This window comes from Camelina sativa, chromosome 11, assembly GCF_030686135.1.
Source record: "Camelina sativa cultivar CO46 ecotype springtype chromosome 11, ASM3068613v1".
Taxonomy (NCBI): Eukaryota; Viridiplantae; Streptophyta; class Magnoliopsida; order Brassicales; family Brassicaceae; genus Camelina; species Camelina sativa.
In genome coordinates, this window is record NC_141890.1 from 24959200 (window position 1) to 24983923 (window position 24724).

The 24724-nt window shown below is 35.8% G+C and overlaps 1 protein-coding gene, 1 long non-coding RNA gene and 2 pseudogenes across 2 annotated transcripts; 3 read left to right on the forward strand and 1 right to left on the reverse strand.

Annotated features, from left to right (window-relative positions):
* Window positions 1-3906: 3906 nt before the first annotated feature.
* Window positions 3907-5251, forward strand: LOC147934348 (E3 ubiquitin protein ligase DRIP2-like). Its single transcript, XM_087476425.1, has 5 exons — window positions 3907-3981; window positions 4173-4545; window positions 4648-4698; window positions 4815-4887; window positions 4979-5251. Exons 2-5 carry the CDS (start codon window positions 4193-4195, stop codon window positions 5147-5149), a joined length of 648 nt encoding a protein of 215 aa, XP_087332551.1. The 5' UTR covers window positions 3907-3981; window positions 4173-4192; the 3' UTR covers window positions 5150-5251.
* A 1374-nt stretch (window positions 5252-6625) lies between these two features.
* On the forward strand, window positions 6626-9509 carry LOC147934349 (uncharacterized). Its single transcript, XR_015570474.1, has 2 exons — window positions 6626-6926; window positions 9249-9509. It is a non-coding gene; the product is annotated as an uncharacterized LOC147934349 (long non-coding RNA).
* A 493-nt stretch (window positions 9510-10002) lies between these two features.
* On the forward strand, window positions 10003-10947 carry LOC147934350 (uncharacterized; annotated as a pseudogene).
* Window positions 10948-11291: 344 nt separating this feature from the next.
* LOC104728218 (putative F-box protein At5g38390) lies at window positions 11292-12981 on the reverse strand (annotated as a pseudogene).
* Between the last annotated feature and the right edge of the window lie 11743 nt (window positions 12982-24724).

The following is a 24724-nucleotide window of genomic DNA, read 5'->3' on the forward strand; positions in this document are numbered from 1 at the left end:
CTCTAGAAATATAACTTTTATTCGACGCAGCCTTTGAGCATTTGTAAGATTTGGGAGAAGATCTCTAATTCTCTTTAACCCTTTGGAGAAGAATTCTGGCACCAACGACGTTGAAGCGAAGTTTGGAGCCGAGAGAGTCCGAGAGAAATCGTTTCAGCGATGATCCGCATGACTGCATCGATCGATGCAAGGTGTTTATCGGTCGATGCAAGGACGTTGTAATGGTCGACGCAAGTGCGCAAAGTCAACGTGTGTGTTCAAAGTTGTCTGGTTTGCTTGTTTGTTTGTGTATTGCTTGTTTTTGTCTTTCTGATTGTCTTCATAGCCCAGTAGATGGGAGGATCGTCTTGTAGAGTATATATGATAATACTCACGCATCTCAATTGTGTTTGTTGTGCAGGTGAAGACAAAGTGTGATCGTGGAATCAAGGCGATGAAGAGGAGGATGTTCTAGATGCTCGGTTGTTTGTTATGTGCTTTTGTTAGGTTGCTAGAATGGAACGATGTGGTCTAGAACGGTTGTTAGGTTGGTTGTTCATTGTTCTATGACTTTGTTATGATATTAGCATTGTTGGATATATGTTATTCGTTTCATTCGTTCTTAGATTATTGTTATTGATTTATGTTATCCGCTGTTGTTTAATTTTGGCTAGTTTGCTAGCGAGTATATGATCACTAGATATTAAGATATTAAAAAAAAACGGATCGAGTTATTTCAATTAGTAAACTGTTTTTTGTATTTGCTGATTCAAACATCTTCATATATTAAAATTCTGTGTTATAAATGTTTTAATAAGATTTAAATTTCAAAGTCTTGCTTGTGTTATGAACTGTTTACTAAAGATTAAAGATTCAATGAAATATCAAATATTAAAAATAAAATGTAAACAAGTTAGGGGGTGTATTGAATCTGATATTTTAGAAGATTTTAGATTATTCTTAAATTCTCTGTTATTTTAATTGGTGATTTTTAAAAATCATCTGAAATCTTATGTTATTGAATGTGAAATTTATAGAAATCATTTAAAATCATATACAATATTTTATTATTCAGTTAATAATTTACAAATCTCACTTTAAATCTACTATTATTCAAAATATCACAATTTTTTTTTAAAACTACTGAATGTGATTCTAAGAGATTTTTATAACATTTTTAGTTCAAAAATATGACTTACAAAATCACACTTTTGTAGGTGAAACTTTGAAAGATTTTTTATAAGAAGAGTTCGAAACAAAGTGCAATTTTTTGTAAACACCTCCATCTCTGCAACTTGTCTTCTCTTTATATTCTCTCTCTCTCTCTCTCTCTCTCTCTCTTTCTCACTTTCTCACTTTCTCTCTGCAAGTGAATACCTCCAGCAATTGTCTTCTCCTCCGTTCTATCAAAACCGGATCTCTTGGCAACCTCCGCAGCGGAGCTTCCGTCAACGACGATGGTCAAAATCTTCAACTTATCAAGACTGGGAACATGCTAAAACGCCACTGCCTTCTAACTCTGGAAAATTTTGCTAAAAATTTGATCATTTCATTCAACTTCGCACCACTTTTTATTGTTGAGGCCAATGAAAATTGTAAACTGATATAACCAAATAGAGTTTAAAAAAGCGGTGGGAGAACCACTGCATCGATATCTAACCTCTGACCATCGACGAGCTCCACGTTGTGACGAGAGAACCATTTGATTGCGGGAACGATTTGTACGTTGCCGGATTTGATCTTCAGCACCGATGTCGAGAACCGGCATCTTCGCTGTCATGCTTTTGAGCTCCATTGGGCCTATGTTCGGCCTCTTGATCCCATACTTTAATAAGCTCCCACGATAAGATGGGCTCGTTGATGGTCAATAGCAATTTTTTAAGATAGAAATGAACTGACGGCAGCCAGTTAATGAACTTAACCGTGGAGACAAGAGTATTACCAACTGTAAACCAAAATTTTGGAATTAACAAAACCTATAAAAAGTATAAAAAATAAGAATAGATTTTAAATACATCCCACTTAGATTATTTTCGTTCTTTATGTTGGTTTTTAAATACTTTTTATTAAGAAAATTTTAGTAGACTTTGAATTCCAGGTGGATCCCGTTTTTTTTTTTTTTGTAACTATCATAAAATCACCTAAAATTTTACCGCAAATCTCACGAAATTTCAAATTTCAAATTTCATCAAATCCTAAAATCTCAAATTCAATAATCTAATCTCCTAAAATTACACTCAAATCTCTTAAAATCCTAAAATATTAAAATCCCAGCAAATCTCCTAAAATATCAAGTTCAATATACCTCCCTTCATCTTGATGAAGTTAACAACAAATATCCAGTCTTACAATCTCAAAACTTTATATATTTGTATATATAATTATATATCCCAAAGAAGTGTCATTCTCAGATCTCATCCATGATCGGAGACAAATTGAGGGGTTTCAATAAGTTCATTACATGAATAAAACCAATTATAGAATTAAAAATAATCAATAAGGGTGAAGTGATTTTAGAAGTGATTTTAGAGCATTGGCAAATAGTAATTCTTTAATGCACAAGACACCATCACATCTAGACCGGTCTGTTGTGGTCTAATAGTGACAAAAAAAAAATCAATAAGGTTTATGACTTGTTTAGGTTAATTTTCGGGTTTGATGCATGTTTCACTCTTCTTCTTTTTTTTCTTCTTTTGTTGTGGTTTTAGCAAAAGGTTTACCCTAACGAAGAACTAACAAAAAGAAAACAATAATATAGTTAGCAAGTTCAAGTTCTGAGACTCATACATCTTTCTATACTCGAGCTACCCTATCGTATGATTTATCCATACTAGTTGTTACACGACCCTATAACCATATCCTCTTCCGACAACCGACATATTGATGGTCAACAAATTAGTTCGTTTCTTCATATACAATCAGTGGGAATCGATCAGTGTCTTCCATTATAACAAAAGACATCTTTGAAACATAAAATTAAGCATTAAGTACTTGTAACGTTCCTTAGCCTGACAATTCATATGTAAGTATTCCTTGCTCACCTTCAAATCACGCTCGGCTCTTAAGAAATGACAAGCTACGTTTTGTTAGTGTGACAAGCAGATATAATCTACAAACAAATATGATCACTGTACTAAAACATTTTTGTAACATCATCCTAAAGATTAATTTTTTAAAAATATATATCTTATAATTTAAAATTTTAAGTCAACGATCAATTGCTATAAACAGATTTTTAATAACAGACATATATATATATATATATATATATATATATTTCTATAAGTTAATCGAATGTAGGACCGAAAGTACGTGAAAAATTGTTGTATACCCTTGTTGTTTTGGTAAATTTTGATATTTTTTCGTTCCTATACTATTTAAAAATCTTTTAGACAAATAAAATCCTTTCATGGATCAAGTTGAACCAAAATTTTAAAAAACAATTATTTGAAAATAGCATACTAATTAAAATATGTTTAGCTATAAACTACCAACAAAATATTTAATTTACTATACTAAAAAAAAGTTTGAGGAAAATTTATATGTATTTCTTTTATTTATTATGCTGTGGTATTTTAAAATCAAATTTAAAAGTAGAATTTTATGGAAGGTATTACTATTTTAACCTAGAAAATCATTCTTTACAGGGAAATTTAATTTAAATTATCTTTGATTCTTGAACTTACCCATAATTTGTAGAATTCTAAATAAAATGGCTTATTTTTGGTATGTAATCCATATGAAATTGGATTCATGCACATTTGACTTACAATTATACAAATTTAGGAAAAATAATTTTAATTAATTAAAAGAGATTTGGAGGTGTTTTATAGTCAATAATCAAATTAAATCTTTTTTTACCAAATTAAAATTTGTTGTTGGACACTATATTACATATATCCTTGTTCTCAAAGATGATTTGTGAAAGCTACAAGCAAACATATAAAGCACCACAGATACAAACATACATACAGGTTGTCATTAGGTACAAAGAAGATAAAGGTTTTGTTTATATTTTTTTTATGTGAGCTTATATAAGTAATTTTGAAAACATTTATTTTGGTATGATGATTCAAACACATTTTTTATTCAATCTACCATGACTTATATTTGCTCACTATTTTTGGTTGGATTTTAGTTTATTATTAATTTGACTCACTACTTTTGAAATACTAAAATTTATATTTGTGTAGGGCGCAGAAAAGTATCTACCATGGTGAAAACAGAAGTGAAGTTAGAGAGAGATGATGACTTGGTGAAAACAGAAGTTAAGTTAGAGAGAGATGTTGACTTGGTGAAAACAGAAGTTAAGTTAGAGAGAGATGATGACTTCGTGAAAACAGAAGTTAAGCTAGAGAGAGATGATGACTTAGTGACTGTTGAGCCGGTCAGGCTTTCCAATCGTTTCGATGATCGAAAATTTTCTACTCTATCAAGTGAAGATATAAAAGAGGAAAAGGTAGTTGAACCATTGGTACAAGATAAACTACAAAATACTATTTCGTCTTGTGCTACTAAGAAGAGAAACATTCCAATATGGTTAAGTTTGGTGGCTTCTAATGGAGGGTAAGACATTATTTTAACTCAATCTTCCTATGTTCATTCTCTTCTTTCCGTTATTGCTAAAAATTGTATATTAGATTACAACATAATCTCAAATGTTTGCAGGAATAAGAATGCGCCACTGCGACAAATATCGCCTACTTACATAAGGATTAAGTACGTTTGATTTTTCATCTCTTTACAATTAGCTATATATGATAGTACTTTAATTAATGATAATATATATATATATATATATATATATATATGTATTTACGTGTTCATTCTCACAGGAATAGTTACATGCAACTTTCATATCTCAAAAAATATGTTGCAAAAAAACTTGATCTTAAAACCGAAGATGAGGTGACTTATATTTTCTTCTTCTTTCTTGATAGGTTTATTAGTTTGATAAAATGGTTGATTATACATATTTGGTGTTTTATAAATATTGTAGGTAGAGTTATACTTGGACAATGAACTTCTAAACTCATCAACAATGTTGCTTGATTTGTGGGAACGTTGGGTCACAACAAAGAAAAATGTTGATATAATGAATTTCAAGGCTGGATCTTCAAGCGCTGATTATGTCATGGTCGTCAACTATGGCCGGAATATAGACATGTAATCTGCTTAAGTTTATGTTATGCACAAGTTGTCTTGTAGCTTTTCTCGTATCTTTAAAACATGTTTCATTTATTGAATAAGTATTCATCAACTTTACTTCATATATTATTATGTTTCGTGTTTAGTTCATTAATATTAGGATTCACTGTCTATGAAAGTAACATAGTTTATATCCATACAGACGGCAGATTGCCAAAAAAAAATAGATGATATTAATAAAGTTAATAAAGTTATGGCTGGAATTGTTATAGCACAAGTTATTTTGTAGTTTTTCTCATATCTTGAAAACTCGTTTCAGTTATTGAATAAGTAGTATATATGCATTGCTTTACTTTCAGTTACTAATTTGCTTTGTGTTTCTGTTTTTTTTTTTTCAGAAGAACCGATATATAGATTTTAATCTATATGTAGATATTTTTTGGGTGTTTTCTTAACACATTATATGTAATCTTAATGAGAACAATGTGTTAGCAAACAAAGATTACATTTATTAATTTAATTGTACTAAATAACTAAAATATCTAAGTTTTCAAAGCATGCAAAAAAAAAAAAAAAAGAATGACAGAGTATTTTACAAATATATACATGATAAATATCGAGTTATCAATAATAAATGCTTCTGTACCTTCTAAACTATACACTGTTAATCGATATTGGTTTCCTTGAGTTGAATTAGTTCAAACCCTTTTTTTTTTTTTTTTTGTAAAATGTGAAATTTTGTAAGAAAAATAAAGTGTTATGTACAACGTTTTAATGACTCAAAGGTAAAACTAAAACATAAAATTTGAACTTTAGAGTTGTAAACATTAGAAGCCAAAACAAAACATAGCTTAGTGAGTCTTAGGGGTAGTGTAGCGCTGTGAGGCGAAACAAGAGTGATCTTGATTATGCTCTGAGCCATAATGATCAGGAGAGGAATGTTCTCTCGTTTCGTTCACGCCAAAGATGGTATATTGCAGTTTGAAAACAGAAACGTAAGGAGATTGAGTGATTCCAGTCTGGGGAGATTCTTCGTAGTGACTGAGCAATCCCGATCCATAGAGTGAAAGAAAATGGGCACGCAAAGAAGAGGTGCTCGCTTGTTTCATTTGATTCGCCGCATAATAGATAAGCTTGCGTACGTCCCCAGCTCATCCGAATGACGCGATGCCAGCTCTGTTCTTGCTTCTCAGTTTCTCTTTCTCTTGTCGAATTAAAGTCCAAGTGCGTTTTGTCGAGAAACGTGGAGTGTAATCGTCAATACCTGCCCTCCACAACACTACATCTGCACCACTAGTAGCCGTAGGTAGAGGATGAGATCGTACCTGATTCCGCAAGACCTTAGCATTTTGGTGGAAAAAAATAAATCAGAACAAAAGAAAAAATCTAAGAGAGCCCTTTATATAGTATACCCATTTCTAATCTAAGAGACGATATGTGTCAGCATTGTATTGGTCGAACAAAAAAATAGAAAAGAGAAAAAAAAATTATTTGGATCGCATATCATTTCTTTCGTTCTCTCTCTATCTTTCTCTCTCTCTCTCTCTCTCTCTCTCTTTTTCTCTCGCGATTGCGAAAAAACGAAGATTTGTATTTGGAATCAAAGGGTGTGGAGGAAGAGGAGATTGCGGTCGGAGGAGATGCTCATCATCGTGAATTGATGACTCGGCCGTGTCCCATCGCGATAGATTGAATCGTGAATCGGCTCCGAGAGGCTGTAGGAGAGGCGATTTGGAATCGTGAATCGTGAATTGGGAGTCCAATCAATCGGTAGAGATTGAATCAATTGGAAGCAGAGGGTAAGTTTCTCAATACAATTAGTGATTGAATCAATCCCGATTAGTGTTTTATGATTAGAGTTTTTTTTATTTTGGATCGCAAATTAGGGTTTTTTGATGTTTCTTACAAAATTAGGGTTCTTGGTGTTCATATGTTCCGAATTGATCCTTATGCTTAGTAGATGTTGTCTTTTTAACTCCGGTTATGATGAATTTGGAAAGATTTGGCCATGAATGTCTCGAGATATGCTGATTAAAGTTATTCAACAGAAGCTAATGATGCTAATGATGATAATGATGCTAATGATGATCTGTTTTGGTTAAGTTTAGATAACGTCTGAAGATGGATATGTTATATAACTGATTTTGTCAAAACAATATCTCTTTCAATATCACTGATTTTGTAATTGTCTCTGTTATTGACACATTATTGTATAATTGAAGAGTACATTGTTTTTGTTCGATTTAGCTTGTAGTAATATCATTGGTATGGTTGACAAATTCGAATTTATTTGGCCATGAATGATATTTGTATTTTGAATTCGGGCTTCATTAATCGCGGATCTCTCTTTTGTTTTGAGGTTAAATGGACAAACATGGATTGATGAGTATAGACTGTGCTACCTCTTTGGCCATCATCCTCAACTTTTTTTCATTTATTTGTTGTTAGTTAAAGCTTTTGTTTGTTGGTTGTGATAAATAGATTTAGTACTTGCTAGTGTAGGTATTAGTCTAGTCATTGATGTTAAAGCTTTTGTTTGTTGGTTGTGATAAATAGGTTTAGTACTTGCTAGTGTAGGAATTAGTCTAGTCAGTCATTGATATTATTGTTTGAAGTTTTTTGTTAGTTGGTTGTGAAGATGTTTAATGTTTGGTTGTTATAGTTTAGGTAAACACTTAATTTTAAAATTTAAACCAAATAGTTGTAAAAGTAAATATAACCTAAACCTTATAAATTCAAAGTCTTACACTTCATAGTGAAAAAACAAAACACAACTTCTTCGCCCTTTAGCAATATCTTGTTTCTCCTTTAAACAAACAAAACATAACTCCTTCGCCCTTTCAATATGGATCCAAATGACTACATGAATCCATATCGTCCCACCTCTGGCTATTTGAATCTTTTACAAAGTCAACATGATACCCAAAAACTCGAATACACTCACTCTCTAAGTCCATGTTCTGAAGCTCCATTTGAACCTGAATCCCCTTAAGAAAACCGCAAGTCAAGGCATGCATGGTTACCAACTGATGATATCATGCTCGTCTCCGCTTGGCTCAACACGAGCAAGGATCCGGTGACTTCGAATGAGCAAAGACGTGGTGCATTTTGGGGAAGGATTGCGGATTACTTTGCATCCTGTCCAAATGCAAAAGGTCGACCAAAGAGGGAGCCGAGTCATTGTAAGCAGAGGTGGAGGAGGATAAACGACTTGGTGTGCAATTTCGTTGGTTGTTACGAGACTGCCACAAGAGAGAAGACTAGAGGAAAAAATGAAGATGATGTGATGAAGTTAGCACATCATATATACCTTAATGATCATGGACAGAATTTTACCTTGGAGCATGCATGGCGAGACTTAAGATACGATCAAAAATGGTGTGCCTCCACATCTATTAAAGGAAATGGAGTGAAAAGGGTAAGAGTGAGTATTGATGGGTCTAAACAGGATGTATACCATCCGATTGATGTGGATGAACCATTGCCCCGTCCTCCTGGTGTTAAGGCTGCCAAGGGGAAGTCCAAAAAAAGCTCTAACAGCCAACCGGATGTGGAGGAAGATGGCAAAGCTTACTTGGAGTTTCAGTTGGAGCGTGTGTCGAAGATGTATGAGATGAAGCAGAAGGACTTCGCATTGAAAGAGAAGGAGTTCGCTATGAAGAAGGAGCATATCAAGCATGTGATGCTTGAAAATCTGATTGCTAAAAAGGATTCACTAACTGAATCAGAAAAAGCTCTTAAGGATAAGCTAATTGATGACATGATGTCATCAGCTTGAATGTTAAAGAATGCAGTGTTTTAACTATGTTTTAACTATGTTCTTGTTTCAGTTTGTTAAAGAATGTGTTAACTATGTTTTTGTTTCAGTTTATTTGTGTTTATGTTATGATAATTGGGATGTATTATTAATTGGTTGGTGTTTGTTTATGTTATGATAATTGGGATGTATTATTAATCGGTTGGTGTTTGTTATTTTATGATAATTGGGATGCTTTATTAATCGGTAGGTGTTTGTTATGTTATGATATGATAATTGGGACTTGGGATGTTTGTTATTAATCGGTTTGCCATACAATTGGTACTTGGGATGTTGTATTAATTGGTTTGTCATTGTAATGCAGGTCGAACAAGAATTGGGAAACTCTTACCCGTGACACCAAAAGAAGCAAAAAAGCATCTCACGATATGGATTCATCCGCGTAACACCAAAAGCCAAAGCAAATGGATTCACTTTTGTATAATGTTGTACTTTGACCACATGTTTGTACAAGTACTTTTGTATTTTTGTACTTTTACCACACATGTTTTCTTATCATTTTAGACCACATATTGTATCCAATGTTTGTGTACAACAAATTTAAAGTTTTACTTTGACCACAAAATTTTCTATATAATGTCCAAAGCCAGCACACAAAACATTCACACCAAACCGATTAAAAGAACAACTCCTTCTCTAAATTTTAAACACAAAAACACCTTTTCTTTATTTCCAAACTCTCTAAAATGGCTTCTTCTTCCCAAAATGATGTTGATAACATACTTGATGAATGTTTTAATCAAATATGCGATCAAATCACCAATCAAGTATGGCAAAATTTTCTTACTCCACCAATCCAACATCAACAACCACCTAAACCAAGAAAAAAGCGAGTTTACATTAAAAGAAATCGAGAAGTCGGTCATGACCACTTGTGGAATGATTATTTCAGTGAGGATTCTACTTACTCTCCCAACATTTTTCATCGCCGTTTTAGAATGAACAAGCCATTATTCATTCATATTGTGGATAAACTCGCAAATGAAGTTCCCTTCTTTCAACCATGGCGCTATCATGCTTGGACAATTTTACAGATTCAGTCATAAATTTATTTGGAGATGAGTACTTGAGAAGACCCACACCAGCAGATCTTCAACGACTACTTGACATTGGTGAGTTTTGCGGATTTTCCGGCATGATAGGAAGCATCGATTGTATGCATTGGGAGTGGAAGAATTGTTCCACCGCATGGAAAGGTTAATACACCCGCGGGTCTGGAAAGCCCACAATCGTTTTAGAGGCGGTGGCATCATATGATCTCTAGATCTGACATGCTTTCTTTGGACCACCAGGTACATTAAACGATATCAATATTCTTGAGCAATCTCCAGTCGTGATATTTTGTATGGTCGAGCTCCTAAAGTTAAATACAGTGTTAACAGACATGAGTATAAATTGGCTTACTATCTGACGGATGGTATTTATCCAAAATAGGCTACTTTTATCTAATCTATTCCACTTCCACAAACTCCAAAAGTCTTTTTATTTGCGAGACAACAAGAAGCTGTGTGTAAAGATGTAAAACGTGCTTTTGGAGTTTTGCAGGCTCGATTTGCCATAGTCAAAAACCCGGCTCTTATTTGGGATAAGGTAAAAATTGGGAAAATAATGAGAGCGTGTATCATACTGCACAATATGATAGTCGAGGACGAACGAGATGGGTACACTCTGTTTGATGAAACTGAATTCGCACAATCGGAGTCAAATAGAGCTTCAGAAGTTGACTACACGCTTCCAACAAGCAGGCATTCATGTGTTGCTACTATGCTCAAGATTCGAATGGATGTTCGTGATCGAGAAAAACATAAACGCTTGGAAGATGATTTGGTTGAGAATATTTGGGCAAAATTTGGAGCAAATCAGTATTAAAATTTATCATTTTCTCCATTTATGAATTGCACTTCTATTGTAATATGTATTAATGTTTTTATTATGTTTTGTATGTTTGAAAATTACTTAAATGTAATATTTTCTATTTTTATAAAATCTTAAATGTTTACACATTTATACCACTTCTATTCTATTTACAATTTTTAATTTTCAAAAAACAATATTTTCAAAAATAAGAGACCCAAAATTAGAACTACCATTGAAGAAAAAAAATTTAATTAAAAGATCATGGGTTCTTATATTCAAAACAATACACAATTAATTCATAAAAAAAATCAAACAGTGTTTAACAATCCACTTATAAGAACCCACCGATAATCTTCCCCTAATGGATAATCCTTCCAAGTAATCTTAAAAGTAAACTATTAATTAAATTTTGTCGTTTGGAGTAAAGACGCCAACAAAGAACAACTCAAACAAATTAAGGGCAAAATGACTGTAAAAACTACGGATTTCGATCACTTGGTGTGAAACAGTTTTCAAGTCAATCAAAGCCAAAATCAAATTCAAAAGGGACTTTGGCAAACCTAACAGCAACTTTTGTTCTCTAGAGACTTCATTATGGAGTCCACTTCTTATACAAGTTACCACTCACTAGGAGCTGGACATTGCAACTTGATGACTTTTTGTAGTGTTCCATCATCTCCCCCGTGATAACTTCACACACTTCGGGGACTTTGACCTGTGTAGGACCATTTTCTTCAATATAGATTTTAATCTCCTTCAAACACGGAAAATAGTCCAAGAAATGTTTTATCAGGTGAATCTCTTTGGCTGTTCCTTGAAACACTTTAATCTCTAACATTTTTACTGGACAAGAAGTTAGTGAACGGCCTTTGTCCTCTCGTGGAATACAGTCACAAGCATCCCCACATTTATCTGTGACATGGTGCAATAAACCCTGAAAGCATAAAGAGACAATAAGCCATGCAACTCTATATTTGGACATATTTGGCAAACTAATGAGTTGTTTAAATTATACCTCAAGGACTAGATTTTCTAAATGAGGACTCTTCCTTATAAGAACTGGCATTGCTTGCCATGCTCGCTTCTTGTCACTCTTAACAGCTAACTTTTTGAGGTTGTTGAATACTGGCATCAATTCAGTGCATAGAGACAGAACCTGACAACAAAGACAAAGCCACAGTTAGAACGAAGATGACAAATTGTGCTGGTTTTCTTTCTTTTATTTCATGGAGACCAGCTGGATCAAAATATCACAAAAATAGAGAAAAGAAGAAGAAACCTGACCTCAAGAGTATCAGGAGACAGAACTAGATACCGAACATATTGAATGCCATTCATAAGCTTCCCCACATTTGCAAGCTGGAGAACATCATCGTCTAACCCATCATTGTTTGGCGCTCTTGCTCGAATGATTTGTTCTTCAGCACTTACCAAAAGGCTGATTCGAGCCTCAAAACAAGTTTACCATTTTAGCTACGGAATAATTGTCCACGACATAATCAGCGTAACTCCCAGCTGGACTCAATTTTTAGGGTTTTGAGGCTTGCACTTGATATAGACACATTGGCCTCCTCCTCTTCTTTCCAGTCTATATAATCTAGAACTAATTCCTCAAGCGAAGGTAAAGCATGAAGAAGAATCTCAAACTTATCAACAGATATCCAAACTGACTCAAGAACAAGAGTTTTGAGCATCGGTAAGAAAATCCTCCCATCAACCGAACAAAAGTCCATTGCACCACGTAATTCCAGCTTTATTAGTTTCTTGTTCTCGAAAACTTTTGAACACAGATTATAGTTATCTCTCGATTCCGTATCCCTAGTCACTGATAGATTAATCTCTGAAACACTACGCACCATCACATTCTGTATCCAACGATTAACACGAGCTATATCAAAACCGCCCGAAACATCGAGCGAAATTTTCTTAATGGGAGAACTACCCTGCAATGCCAATACTCTATCAACAAAATCCATGAAGCTCTGTCGAATATCTTCCCTTAACTCTTTACAGCGTTCCCGATGCAGAAAATTACGGTCATCAATGACAAGATTAGGGAGAAATGCAAGCAGATTGCGCCACCTCTTGGAGAGAACACAAGTCAAAGCAGCCTCCTTTGTGGTAAGGAAGGACAATATATGACCAACAACATCGTCTGGTAGTTTGCTTATGCGATCCATATTCTCTGCACGAAACGAAGAGAGTAATATTACAAAACAGAGAAAGGTTTGATGTTTAGATTCATGTAGAATCCAAGCAAAGAAACACGTCAAACTGGTAAGATAGGAATCTTATGGATTTCCAACATGAACATTCATAGAGGGAAACTTAGAGCTCACTACGCAAATAGGAGTCTTATAGACTAAGGAACGTAACCCAAAAGAAAAAAAACCTCGAAACCTACCTTGTTACAAAAGCTTAATCCAAGACCTAATTTTTTAGGGGTTTCAGTGAATGAGAGTTAGGATTCATATCGCTGGCTTCTTCGGCTCTACAAGCAGAGATATGAAGAAAAGACTCGGCAAGATATGCAAAGGCGTCGGAGAAGCCGAAACATCCGAGGAAGACAGCAAACAAACGAAATGTAGGGTTTTATTTTATCCGGTTCACTAAAACCACCGGTTAAATTTCGGTAAACCGTACCGGAACAACTTGATCTTTGGGCGTCATTAGCTTAAACAGATTTAGGCCCTAATTTACAAGTATTAATGCTTAAAGAGAACGAAAGCAAAGTTGACCAAAGAAGAGCAAAATATGTATGTAACAATGAGACTTATCCGTGTGTGTAATTAGGACATTAAATCTCTTCGGAGAATACAGTAGTCAGTAAAATCAGAAGATATATATTACCATTAATCTTCGTGTGTGTGTTTGATGTGGTTCGAACGTGATTCCAAGTGTCTTTAGTTGAAACCCGCGGCCTGAGAACGTCACCTTCCCTTGCCAAACTACACCATCCTCCTTGTTACTTCTGCTCTGCAACTGCAAACTCAAAGCATCTTCAATCTGAACTAGTTGGTCAGAGCGGTGGCGACCACGACGTCGACCAGCCCACCCCACGCATCCGCAACTGAGCTACTACACTCAATGCCGATTACAATTACTCCTCTATCTCCTAAATGGTCAGCAAGAATACCCAATTTTGACCACGGATATACCAGAACGATGTACGTTCTCCATTCCCCACCTCAGCTTTGCAAAAATCTTTAGCCACCTCCTTGTATTTGAACAGTATGCCAGATCCAGGAGCCCTGATGTGTATTCTTTTTCATTGACCAGAGGGGTGCATTCTTAAGCAGATTTACCTCAACCCATCTTACCCAGAGTGTATCACTATGCGATACAATACGCCAAACCAGCTTCAAGCAGCTCACATTGTTTGCCTCTGCTAAACATCTCAAGCCAAGGCCTCCTTCAGGCTTCACATTGCAACAAATATCGCCTACTGAGGGTTAAGTACGTTTGCTTTTTCACATCTTTTCAATTAGTAATTATTATGGTACTTTCATAATGATAAAAAAAATTTACGATTTTTTACATGTTCATACTCACAGGAATAGTTACATGCAAATTTCATATCTCAAAAAATATGTTGCAAACAAACTTGACCTTAAAACCGAAGATGAGGTGATTTCTTTTCTCTTCTTCCTACTTTTTTTATTGGTTTGATAAAATGGTTGATTTTACATATTTGGTGTTTTATGGATATTGCACGTAGAGTTATACTTAGACAATGAACCTCTAGATTCCCTTGCTATGTTGATTTAAATTTTTCTAATTATAGGTGATATTGAAGAAAACTTTGATGATGAAGTTGAAGGTACTATATATGTGGCGAGTAGCTCAGAAGTATGAGACCAAGGTAAAAAAAAAATTAAGATTTTTACTTAAGAATAGACATTGTGAAAAATTATTTATGACATTATAACATAAATTCCATTGTTTTGTTGTTTAGATTCTGATCAGGTTTAAGAAGAACCAGAGGAGGAAGAATGAAAAAAAAATTGTTGTTGTTTTTGTGACTTTGTTTTTGGTTTTGATACTTGTCTATGCTTTTGATTTTTGATACTCAATCTATGTTTTGATGGCTTTTTGTAGAACCACATTCTTTTTTCTTAATATAATCAAAGAATATGGTCAAATACATATAATAAAATATACAAAAATACATAATATAAATCATATTTGTTTTTGATATGAAAAAATTAAAGACACAAAAATGCGTAGTGTAAAATGCAAAATACATGCAAAATACATATAACATAAGACAAAGAAATTTAGGGTACCCGCAGGTTTACCCACAAGTTTTAAAACCCGTTCGGGTTTATCCACAGGACTTAGAACCCGTTCGGATTTTTTGTATTCCAGTTTTTCTTGGGCGGGTTTTTTTCAGGTTCGGGTCGGGCCGGGTTTTTTTACCCACCACAACATTCTTATTCATACTCACAAGAATAGTTACATGCAAATTTCATATCTCAAAAATATGTTGCAAACAAACTTGACCTTAAAACCGAAGATGAGGTGATTTCAAATTCTTGGATTCACCCCTAGGGGTGAACCTTTTTTATTCACCCATATTAATTAACCAATCAAAATACAACAAAACACCATGTCATATTATATTTATAAAATAAATCAAAATTAAAATAAAAAAGACAAAACAAATTTAGGAAACAAATTATGTTGATTTTTTAATAAGGAAATTATGTCGGTTTGGTTTATAAAGGAATGATTAGAGTATAGTTTTTATAATTAACCAAAATTATATGTCAGTTTAGGTTTACAAAATAGTGATTTGGTTTAGATTTTACAATTAAATGAAATTATAAGTCGGTTTGGGTTTACAAAATAGTTGTTAGGGTTTAGATTTTATAATTAAACAAAATTATATGTCGGTTTGGGTTTACAAAAGGGTGGTTAGTATTTAGGGTTTAGACTTTATAATTAAACAAAATTATATGTCGGTTTGGGTTTACAAAAGAGTGGTTAGGGTTTAGATTTTACAATCAAAAAAGTTTATATGTCGGTTTGGGTTTATAAAATAGTGGTTAGGGTTTAGATTTTATAATTAAAGAAAATTAAATGTCGGTTTGGGTTTATAAAAGAGTGGTTAGGTTTTAGATTTTACAATTAAACAAAATTGTATATCAATTTGGATTTATAAAAGAGTGGTTAGGGTTTAAATTACACAATTAAAAAATATATATCTCGGTTTAGGTTTATAAAAATGCAATTTGGATTTAGATGTTATAATTAAAAACTATAATATAATGTTTATAATTAAAATTGAATTATAAACATATTTTGTTTCTTTAATTAGTAATTTGTTTCCTTAATCAAGAGCGGGTGAATAAGAGAGGTTCACCCCTAGGGGTGAACCCAAGAATTGTCCATTTCTTTTCTCTTCTTCATACTTTTTTTTATTAGTGTGATAAAATGGTTGATTTTACATATTTCGTGTTGAAAAATACTTAGGTTCACCCCTAGGGGTGAACCTTTGTATTCACCCCCCCCCTCTCAACAAATCAAAATGTTCTATCTAATATTTTATTTAAAAAATAAATCAAAATTAAACTAAAAAGCAAAACAAATTAAGGAAACAAATTTTGTATACTTTTATTTAAAGAAAGTTAAAATATGGCTTGGTTTACATTTTACAAATAAACGAGTTTGTATATCGGTTTGGGTTTATATATGAGAAGTGTTTAGATTTTATAATTAAAACGAAATTATATGTCGGTTTTGGTTTAGAAATAAGGTGGTTAGGGTTTAGATTTCATAATTAGAACAAAAATATATGTCGGTTTGGGTTTACAAATGAGATGGTTAGGGTTCAGATTTTACAATTAGAACGAAATTATTTGTCAGTTTGGGTTTACAAATGAGATGATTAGGGTTTAGATTTTACAATTAGAACGAAATTATATGTTGATTATTGTTTACAAATGAGATGGTTAGGCTTTAGATTTTACATACAATTAGAACGAAATTATATGTCGGTTTGGGTTTACAAATGAGATGGTTAAGGTTTAGATTTTACAATTAGAACAAAATTATATATCGGTTTGGGTTTATAAAACAGCGGTTTAAGTTTCTAATTTTATAATAATGTATACAGATTTTATTTCCTTATTTTGTAAGGGGGTGAATGAAGAGGTTCACCTGTAATGCCCTCATTCCATCCACACGGCCGGACTAACCGTGGGCTGTCCTGAAGGTCATCACACTCAGACAACTGCTAGCAATCCAGCCAAGGTTCCACCAACGAATTAGGTTCCTCGGCCAGTTCACCGGCAGCTATCTATCTGCTACGTACATTTCTTAGGTTTTGCAACCCTCGGTACATACGCGGCGTTATGCTGGCCCGGACTAATCCGTACCAGCTCCACTTGTCCGAATTATGTATGAAAATAATCAATTTATTATATATAGAATAAAGTTTACAAAATCAATAACAACACAAAACAAAAGCGTTGGAGCAAGGACTTTGCAACACAGCACGAAAACATCCTATCCGATCCATTAAACTCGGTACTACCCCCTTAAAAACTTTCCCTACAAAAAAAACAATTGTGGAGAGGGGTGAACAATCTAAGATCACTCAGTAAGTTGGGCAACCCTTTAACATGTTATCCCCCTAAAACATGCTATCTCAACACATCCAACTACCCCACAACTACCCCACAATCAAAGCACGCAATGCGAAAGCTTAGCAAGCAAACAACACACACACAAGCATGCAAGGACAAACAAGACCCGACTCGTTTAGACCTTAACTCTATCTTGGCCTCCACGCCACTTCACCCTCAATCACTGCCAAGGTGGAAAAAGGCTATCAGTGTATCAAGACCACTTGACTACACTTGACACCCAAGTCAGGTATCCACACCATGACTAACACAACCAGATCTCTCCCAGGGATATCACAATCAACCTGGGGATTCACCATCACAACCTAGGAACACACGTCCTATGATAAACAACTCCACAACCTAGGGCCCATCGATCCTCTGTTCCGTCCCAACACTCTTCCGCGTTGATACCACAAAGGCAACCAACCGGACACACCCCAAAAATCCTCCGCGTTGTCACCAATCCCAGGTGAACAACCGGGGACACATTGCCACATCGTCATGCGGTTCAGGCTAGTAGCTAGCTAGACCCGAATCCGTCCTGCCATGAGATCTCTCTGGATTAGCTCACCGGACTTCCACACACGTCAGGAATAGAGATCAATCATCTAGCTAAGAGCCGAGACATTTAACCCGCGATCTAGCTAGGACAACACTTAACTCTAGGACTCAAGACTCCAAAAATTAAGCACAACCATACCACACACAAACATGCAAGCGTCACACGCAAGCAACAAACAATCACCACACACAAGGCCTAAGCCGCAAGAAAACAATCAAGCAACTTAAGAAACAATAAACATGCATGCATCCTATATTCTCCCAACCCCAAAGTTTTAACCTCAATTTAAACATCAAATTTTGCATGCATCTTAACTCTCATATTTTTCACATGCATGCGGCTCTTTTCTTTCCGGAGATTCTCGCATGGCTAAAAAAATAACACTCTAATGGTTTGATCTCCCATCAACACCATGAGGTTATTTCTCTTTGGTTTGGGTACACATGCGGCTCTTTCCTCCCCGAAGATTCTCGCGTGGCCTCACCAACAACCACCTTTCCCATTTTAGAGGTTAAACTTTATCTTCATATATTTTTGGGTCCTCATACGGCTCTTTCCACACAGGAGATTCTCGTATGGACTCACCAAAAATAGCATCCCCTCAACTAGACCGATCTCCCATCAAGTCTAGGAGTTGAACCTCTCCCAAAAATTCATGCAAAATTAAATAAAATTTAACATGCATGACACACCCCCAATTCACCAAATTTTAAGTAAGAAAAATCTTACTAATTTTTCCATCGATCCCCATGATCGAAAAAAACCCAAAATCGAACATGCAAGGCATTTCACACTTGCATGTGATTTTTAAAATTATTTTCCACCCTTGGAAAAATCTTAAAATCCCCAAAATCCATCATGCAAGGCATTTCACACTTGCATGAGATTTTGAAAATTATTTTCCACCCTTGGAAAAATTTTAAAATCCCCAAAATCCATCATGCAAGGCATTTCACACTTGCATGAGATTTTTAAAATTATTTTCCACCCTTGGAAAAATCTTAAAATTCCCAAAATCCATCATGCAAGACATTTCACACTTGCATGAGATTTCTAAAAATATTCTTTCACCCCAAAACACTTTAAACCTTTAGATCTAGCATGCAAGGCATTTCACACTTGCATCTAGTCTAAGGGAAAGCCATTCTCCCCACAGAATGCTTTAAAAATCCCTTAAAATCTTTCTTGTCTACATGCAATCTACAGATCTACATGCAACAAGATACTAATGCAACACACAAGGGCCGATGCAGGAGTTAGAGAGCTCACACACCTCCTAATCCCCAAAATCCACAACTCACCTTAGCTTTGGAGACTTTTGGCCGATTGGAACTTCACCACACTACGCCAATCTGACAGCACTTCCTTGATCTTTAGCTCCTCTCTTCGCCGAGATCTTCTCCTCTTCTTCCTCTTCTCTCGAAATCACAAGCTTTCTTCTTTAAGAGAGTTGAGAGAAAATTTGGGCAGAGTTTAACTGTCTAGAGAGGTTTTGGTCGAAATGAGAAGCCAAGGGGAGATATTTATAGCCCCTTTGGTCGACTCTTGGCTTAGGCAAGTGGTAATTTCTATTTGACAAGTGTTATAAAAATTGCATGTACTCTCCTCCACTCGCGCGTGCATCTCACTCGCTGGTGGAAGTGACTTAATCGCGTGACACATGGCGTCTCTCTTGCGTCCCATGTACGTCTGTACTCGTCCGCAGAACCATCCTTCGTCCGCAAGTCCATTTCCTCGACAGTCCCCGGTCCCCTTGACCGTGACACCAAAATTTTGTGGCCATCTCTGGACCTCTTCGTCCGTGACACTCGGTTGTCTTTTCCATCTTCGGACCTCCGTCCCGTACGTCCGATCCAACCATCGTCCGTCGTACATTGACCGTTTGGTCGGTACATGACCATTCCGTTCCCATGGTACGTTTTACGTCCTTTGTACCATTTTTCCATGGCCATTATTTTCCTTTTTCCTTCCTTTGGTCCTCTCACCATTTTCCTTGATCATTCATCATCCATTGGTCCGGATGTCCCAACGGTTCCCGTCCGTTCTTCGGCTCTAGACCCTTTCATGACTTGGTAACTTTAGACACAAGTTACTTAGGTCATTCTCGAATCTTTTCTTTTCTTTGTCTTTCCGAGACATCTCCTCGTCCGGTACGTACTTCATGATACGGTTCATTACATCACCCTTAGGGGTGAACCCAAGTATGTCTCTTTGGTGTTTTATGGATATAGCAGGTAGAGTTATAATTCATTGACAATCCTGTTTGATCTGTGGGAAGGTGTTGATATGATGAATTTTGAAGCTGGATCTTCAAGCGCTGATCATGTCATGGTCGTCAACTATGACTGAAATGTTGACATGTGATCTACTTAAGATTATGTATAGCACAAGTTATCTTGAAAACTCGTTTCAGTTATTGAATAAGTAGTATGCATCGCTTTACTTTCAGATCTGGAAAGTACATTTCATATTTAATAAGACCAAAGTCCTTTAACAATTTTTTTTATAAAAGAACTGATATATAGATTTTAAATCTATATATAGATGTTAATCGACCTTGATATAAATCTATATATAGATATTTTTTGGGTGTTTTCTTAACACATTATTATATGTAATCTTAAAGAAAGCAAACAAAGATTACATATATTAATTTATACTCTTTTTTAGGTGCAACGACATATATTAATTTATACTAAATATCTAAAATATCTAAGTTTTCAAAACATGCAAAAAAATTAGAATGACAAAGTATTTAACAAATTTATTACGTAAATGATAAATATAGAGTTATCAATAACAAAAGCTTTGGTACCTTTTTCTTTAACTATACTGTACTTACAAATTATTATTTTAAATAAAACAATACATATATATATATATATATATATATATTTGTCAACCAAAGTTGGAAGTCCAAACACGAGGAAAAATGTTTGCAAACGTAACTTTTGAGAATAATGACCTGGACGACCTAGCGAGACAATCCGCTTTCAGATTCGACGTACGTGATATTTTAGACAAGGCGAAGAGAGGAAAGGTCGAGCGGAGCAGGTGGAAGTCATCTAGTAGATTAGAAAAAGCCGGCTAATCGTCAGGGGATTGAATCGCAACTAATACTGCACAATCCGTCTCGAAGCTCTAACAAATAACTCCTCCAACACAAATACTCTTCATGGCCCAAAGTAGAGCTTGCAACTCTGAATGCAGAGGAGACGGGCTTCGACGAACACATTTTGCTCCCAACAATGTAGTCTGATCGTTGTCGTTACATCAACACCAGCCCAAACCTGAACTGATGTATGAAACTTTTTAGGAGCCATCAATCTGACATCGAGAAACCTGACCCTGATTATCCCTAAATTCCACGGACTCCGACAAACCGGAGATACCCGAGGACCCTCCTGGTTGTAGTTGCACCTCCTCCCATAATGATTTTTTACATAAAGCCTGATTAATAATATCGTTTGGCTCTAAATATGTACCTTGAAATACTTTTTTATTCCTATCTTTCCAAAGCTACCATAATATCCAAGGTAACTGAAGATGGTTATCCTGATCTCTGGAAAAAGTTTCCCCCCTCCAAAAAATGAAATCCCAATTTGCATATACCGATTCAAAAGGAAAAACCCCATGGTAGAACCGTAACTTGAGACAACTCCCAAACTTGATGCAAACGAGGACACTCAGAAAAGAACATGATTAATTGTCTGCACCGCAGAATGAGCTAAACGATCCATCACAGGGAGAGAACCGGAAGCAATTTGCCAGAAAAAATTCTTAATTTTGGGCGCTACGTGAAGTTTCCATGCATGAGCTCTTGAAACTGAGCAAGTTGGACCAATATCTACCTCTTTACCCATGTCTTGTGCCAGCCCGTAGCCTAACTTTAAAGAATACTTCTCGGATATTGTATGATGACATACCAAACGATATGGCTTAAAAGACTTAATTATAATCATACGCCAAATAATCTGAATATCTTTCGGATCCATATATTGCTGGAGAATATGCAGATGCCACTCTATAGTGGCCGGATTGATTAAGTGATTAACTATTAAATTTGGATGTAAATACCTATCCCTACCATTCGCGGGACGGGGTGGTTATCGGGAATCCATGGATCTTGCCAAACTGAAACATTACATCCAGATCCTATCAACCACCTAACACCACATGCAACTAAATTTTTTGTCGAGAAAATACTTTTTCAGCCGGCTTCTTAGCCAATAAACATTTTAATGACATAAATCATATAACAAACATTTTATGTGTCGTCTTTTTTTTTCAACCAAACATATAATTAAATTAGAAGAGGACTCCAAGATTGGTTGCCCACACAGGAGGATAAGAGTTTACAAAAGAAATTTCAGAAGGTAAAGATCTCGACGAACGAGCAAGACAATCCGCCCTAGCGTTGGATAGACGAGGGACCCTAATAAGGGTGAAGGAGGGAAAAGATGATCTGAGCAAAGAGAAATCATCCAGCAGGTTCAAAAAAGCGGGCCAATAGTCTAGCATCTACACCATCACAACTAACTCTGCATTATCCGTCTCGAACGCTTGACAGTGGACACCAGCTGCTAGAAAGGACTCCACAGCCCAATTCAGAGCATGTAACTCCGCGTGTAAAGGGGTCGGGCTGCGTCTATGACTTTGTGCTCCCATAAGTAGTGTTATATCCTCACTATTACAAAACCACCATCCCATCCCCTCAAAAGCATCAGAACCTTTCCAGGAACCATCAACCTGACAGCAAGGTAGGGGGCCCGTTCCTCCAAAATTGGTGAGATGTCCAAAAATCTCTCAGAGAAAGATTTGGCATCCTCCTATAGTAATTTATCATTAATCGCCTGATTTATAATGTCAATTGGCTCTGCCTCTAGTCCCTGATAGACTTTTTTATTCCTGTCTTTCTAGATTGACCAAAGAATCCAAGGGAGACGAAAAGCTATGTCTGAAACCCCCGATTGAGAAGACGTCCGCCAAAAAATAAAATCTAAATTTGAGTATATTGAACCGTAGGGAAAACCCTCAGGAATTAACGAAACCGGAGACAATTTCCAGATACTGCACAAACGGGAATACTCAAAAAGAGCGTGATTTATAGTCTCTATCTCAGAAGCACACCGTTTACACAAAGTGTCGCATCGAACACCCCGATGAGGAAGTCGTTCTAACACTGGAAGAGTACCGGAGGCAATCTGCCGTAAAGCCGAACACGACGACCCATATTCAATTTCCTTAATTAAATCCCTAGCAAAGCGATAACCCGATTTGACCGAATACTTTCTCGACTTAGTAAAATGCCATACTAAGCCATCCAGTTTATAAAATTTACTGACCATCATACTCCTAATAAGCTGAATATCCACTGGATCCATAAGCTCTACGAGAATAGGCAAATGCCATTCCTTTGTAATTGGGTTAATTAAATGACTAACCATCAAATTCGGATGTAACCACCTCCCCCGACCATTAGCTGGCCATGACCGAAGATCCGATATCCATGGATCCCGCCAAACCAAAATAGAACAATCAGAGCCCACTGCCCAACGTGCTCTTTGTACCACCAAATCTTTAGTTGAAAAAATTGCTCTGCCATGCAAAGGACGGGGAATATGGTTTTTTGGCCAAAAGAGGATGTTTATTCCAAAAATATCTACCTCGCATCACTCGAGCCATTAACGACATCGGATAATGAATTAACCGCCAATACTGTTTGGCCAGCATGGCGTCATTAAATTGTTCCAGAGCACGGAAGCCCAGCCCCCCTTTCGCATTTATCTTTGCACAATTTATCCCAAACTACCCAATGCATACCACATGCCTTGTCGTTATACTTCCACCAGAATTTTGAAATAGCGCTTGTTAGTTTAGACGTTAACTCTTGCGGCAGTTTATAACACGACATAACATGGGTCGGAAGAGCTAGCGCGACCGATTTAATCATAACTTCCTTACCCCCTTTCGATAAATACTTAGCAGACAAACCATTTACTCGATCATCCAGACGATCATTAACGTAGCTAAAAACCTTAGTTTTCGAACCCTGAAGACTTTCAGGGATACCCAAGTAAGCGCCCATGCCACCTTCTTTAGAAATCCCAATAACGGATTTTAACTGAGATCTTGTGTCAGATGGAATCTTCTTACCAAACATAATAGAAGACTTCTCCAAATTAACCTCTTGACCCGAGGCTTTACCATAATTATCTATTATATCCATTACCATTCGACATTCAGTCGCCTCGGTTTTGCAAAAAAACAAACTATCGTCAGCAAACAATAAATGCAAAATAGTGGGGCAGTCACGAGCTATTGTGATACCCGTCAACTTCTTTTCCCGTTCGGTCTTTTTAATATTTACAATTAACACCTTTGTGCAAAGTATAAACAAATATGGTGACAGAGGATCTCCCTGGCGTAAACCCCTCTGTGGAATGATAGAGCCCTGAGGCTGTCCATTCAGAAGGACTTGGTACGACACAGAAGAAACACACCACATAATCCATGTAATCCATTTCCTAGCAAAACCTAACTTAACCATAACCGCTTCCAGAAAAGCCCATTCAACACGATCATATGCTTTACTCATATCCGTTTTGAAAGCCAGAAACTCCGAATTACATCGTCGGTTGGTATTCAGCCCATGAAACATCTCCTGAGCCACAAGAATATTATCTGTAATTAATCGACCAGAAACAAAAGCAGACTGAGTTTCTGACA

Bases quoted from the DNA above. Each gene is read 5' to 3' on its own strand.
- LOC147934348 (XM_087476425.1), top strand. From the start codon at position 4,193: ATGGTGAAAACAGAAGTGAAGTTAGAGAGAGATGATGACTTGGTGAAA. The intron at 4,699-4,814 runs GTACGTTTGATT...TCATTCTCACAG, and splicing joins CCTACTTACATAAGGATTAA to GAATAGTTACATGCAACTTT. The intron at 4,888-4,978 runs GTGACTTATATT...TAAATATTGTAG, and splicing joins ATCTTAAAACCGAAGATGAG to GTAGAGTTATACTTGGACAA.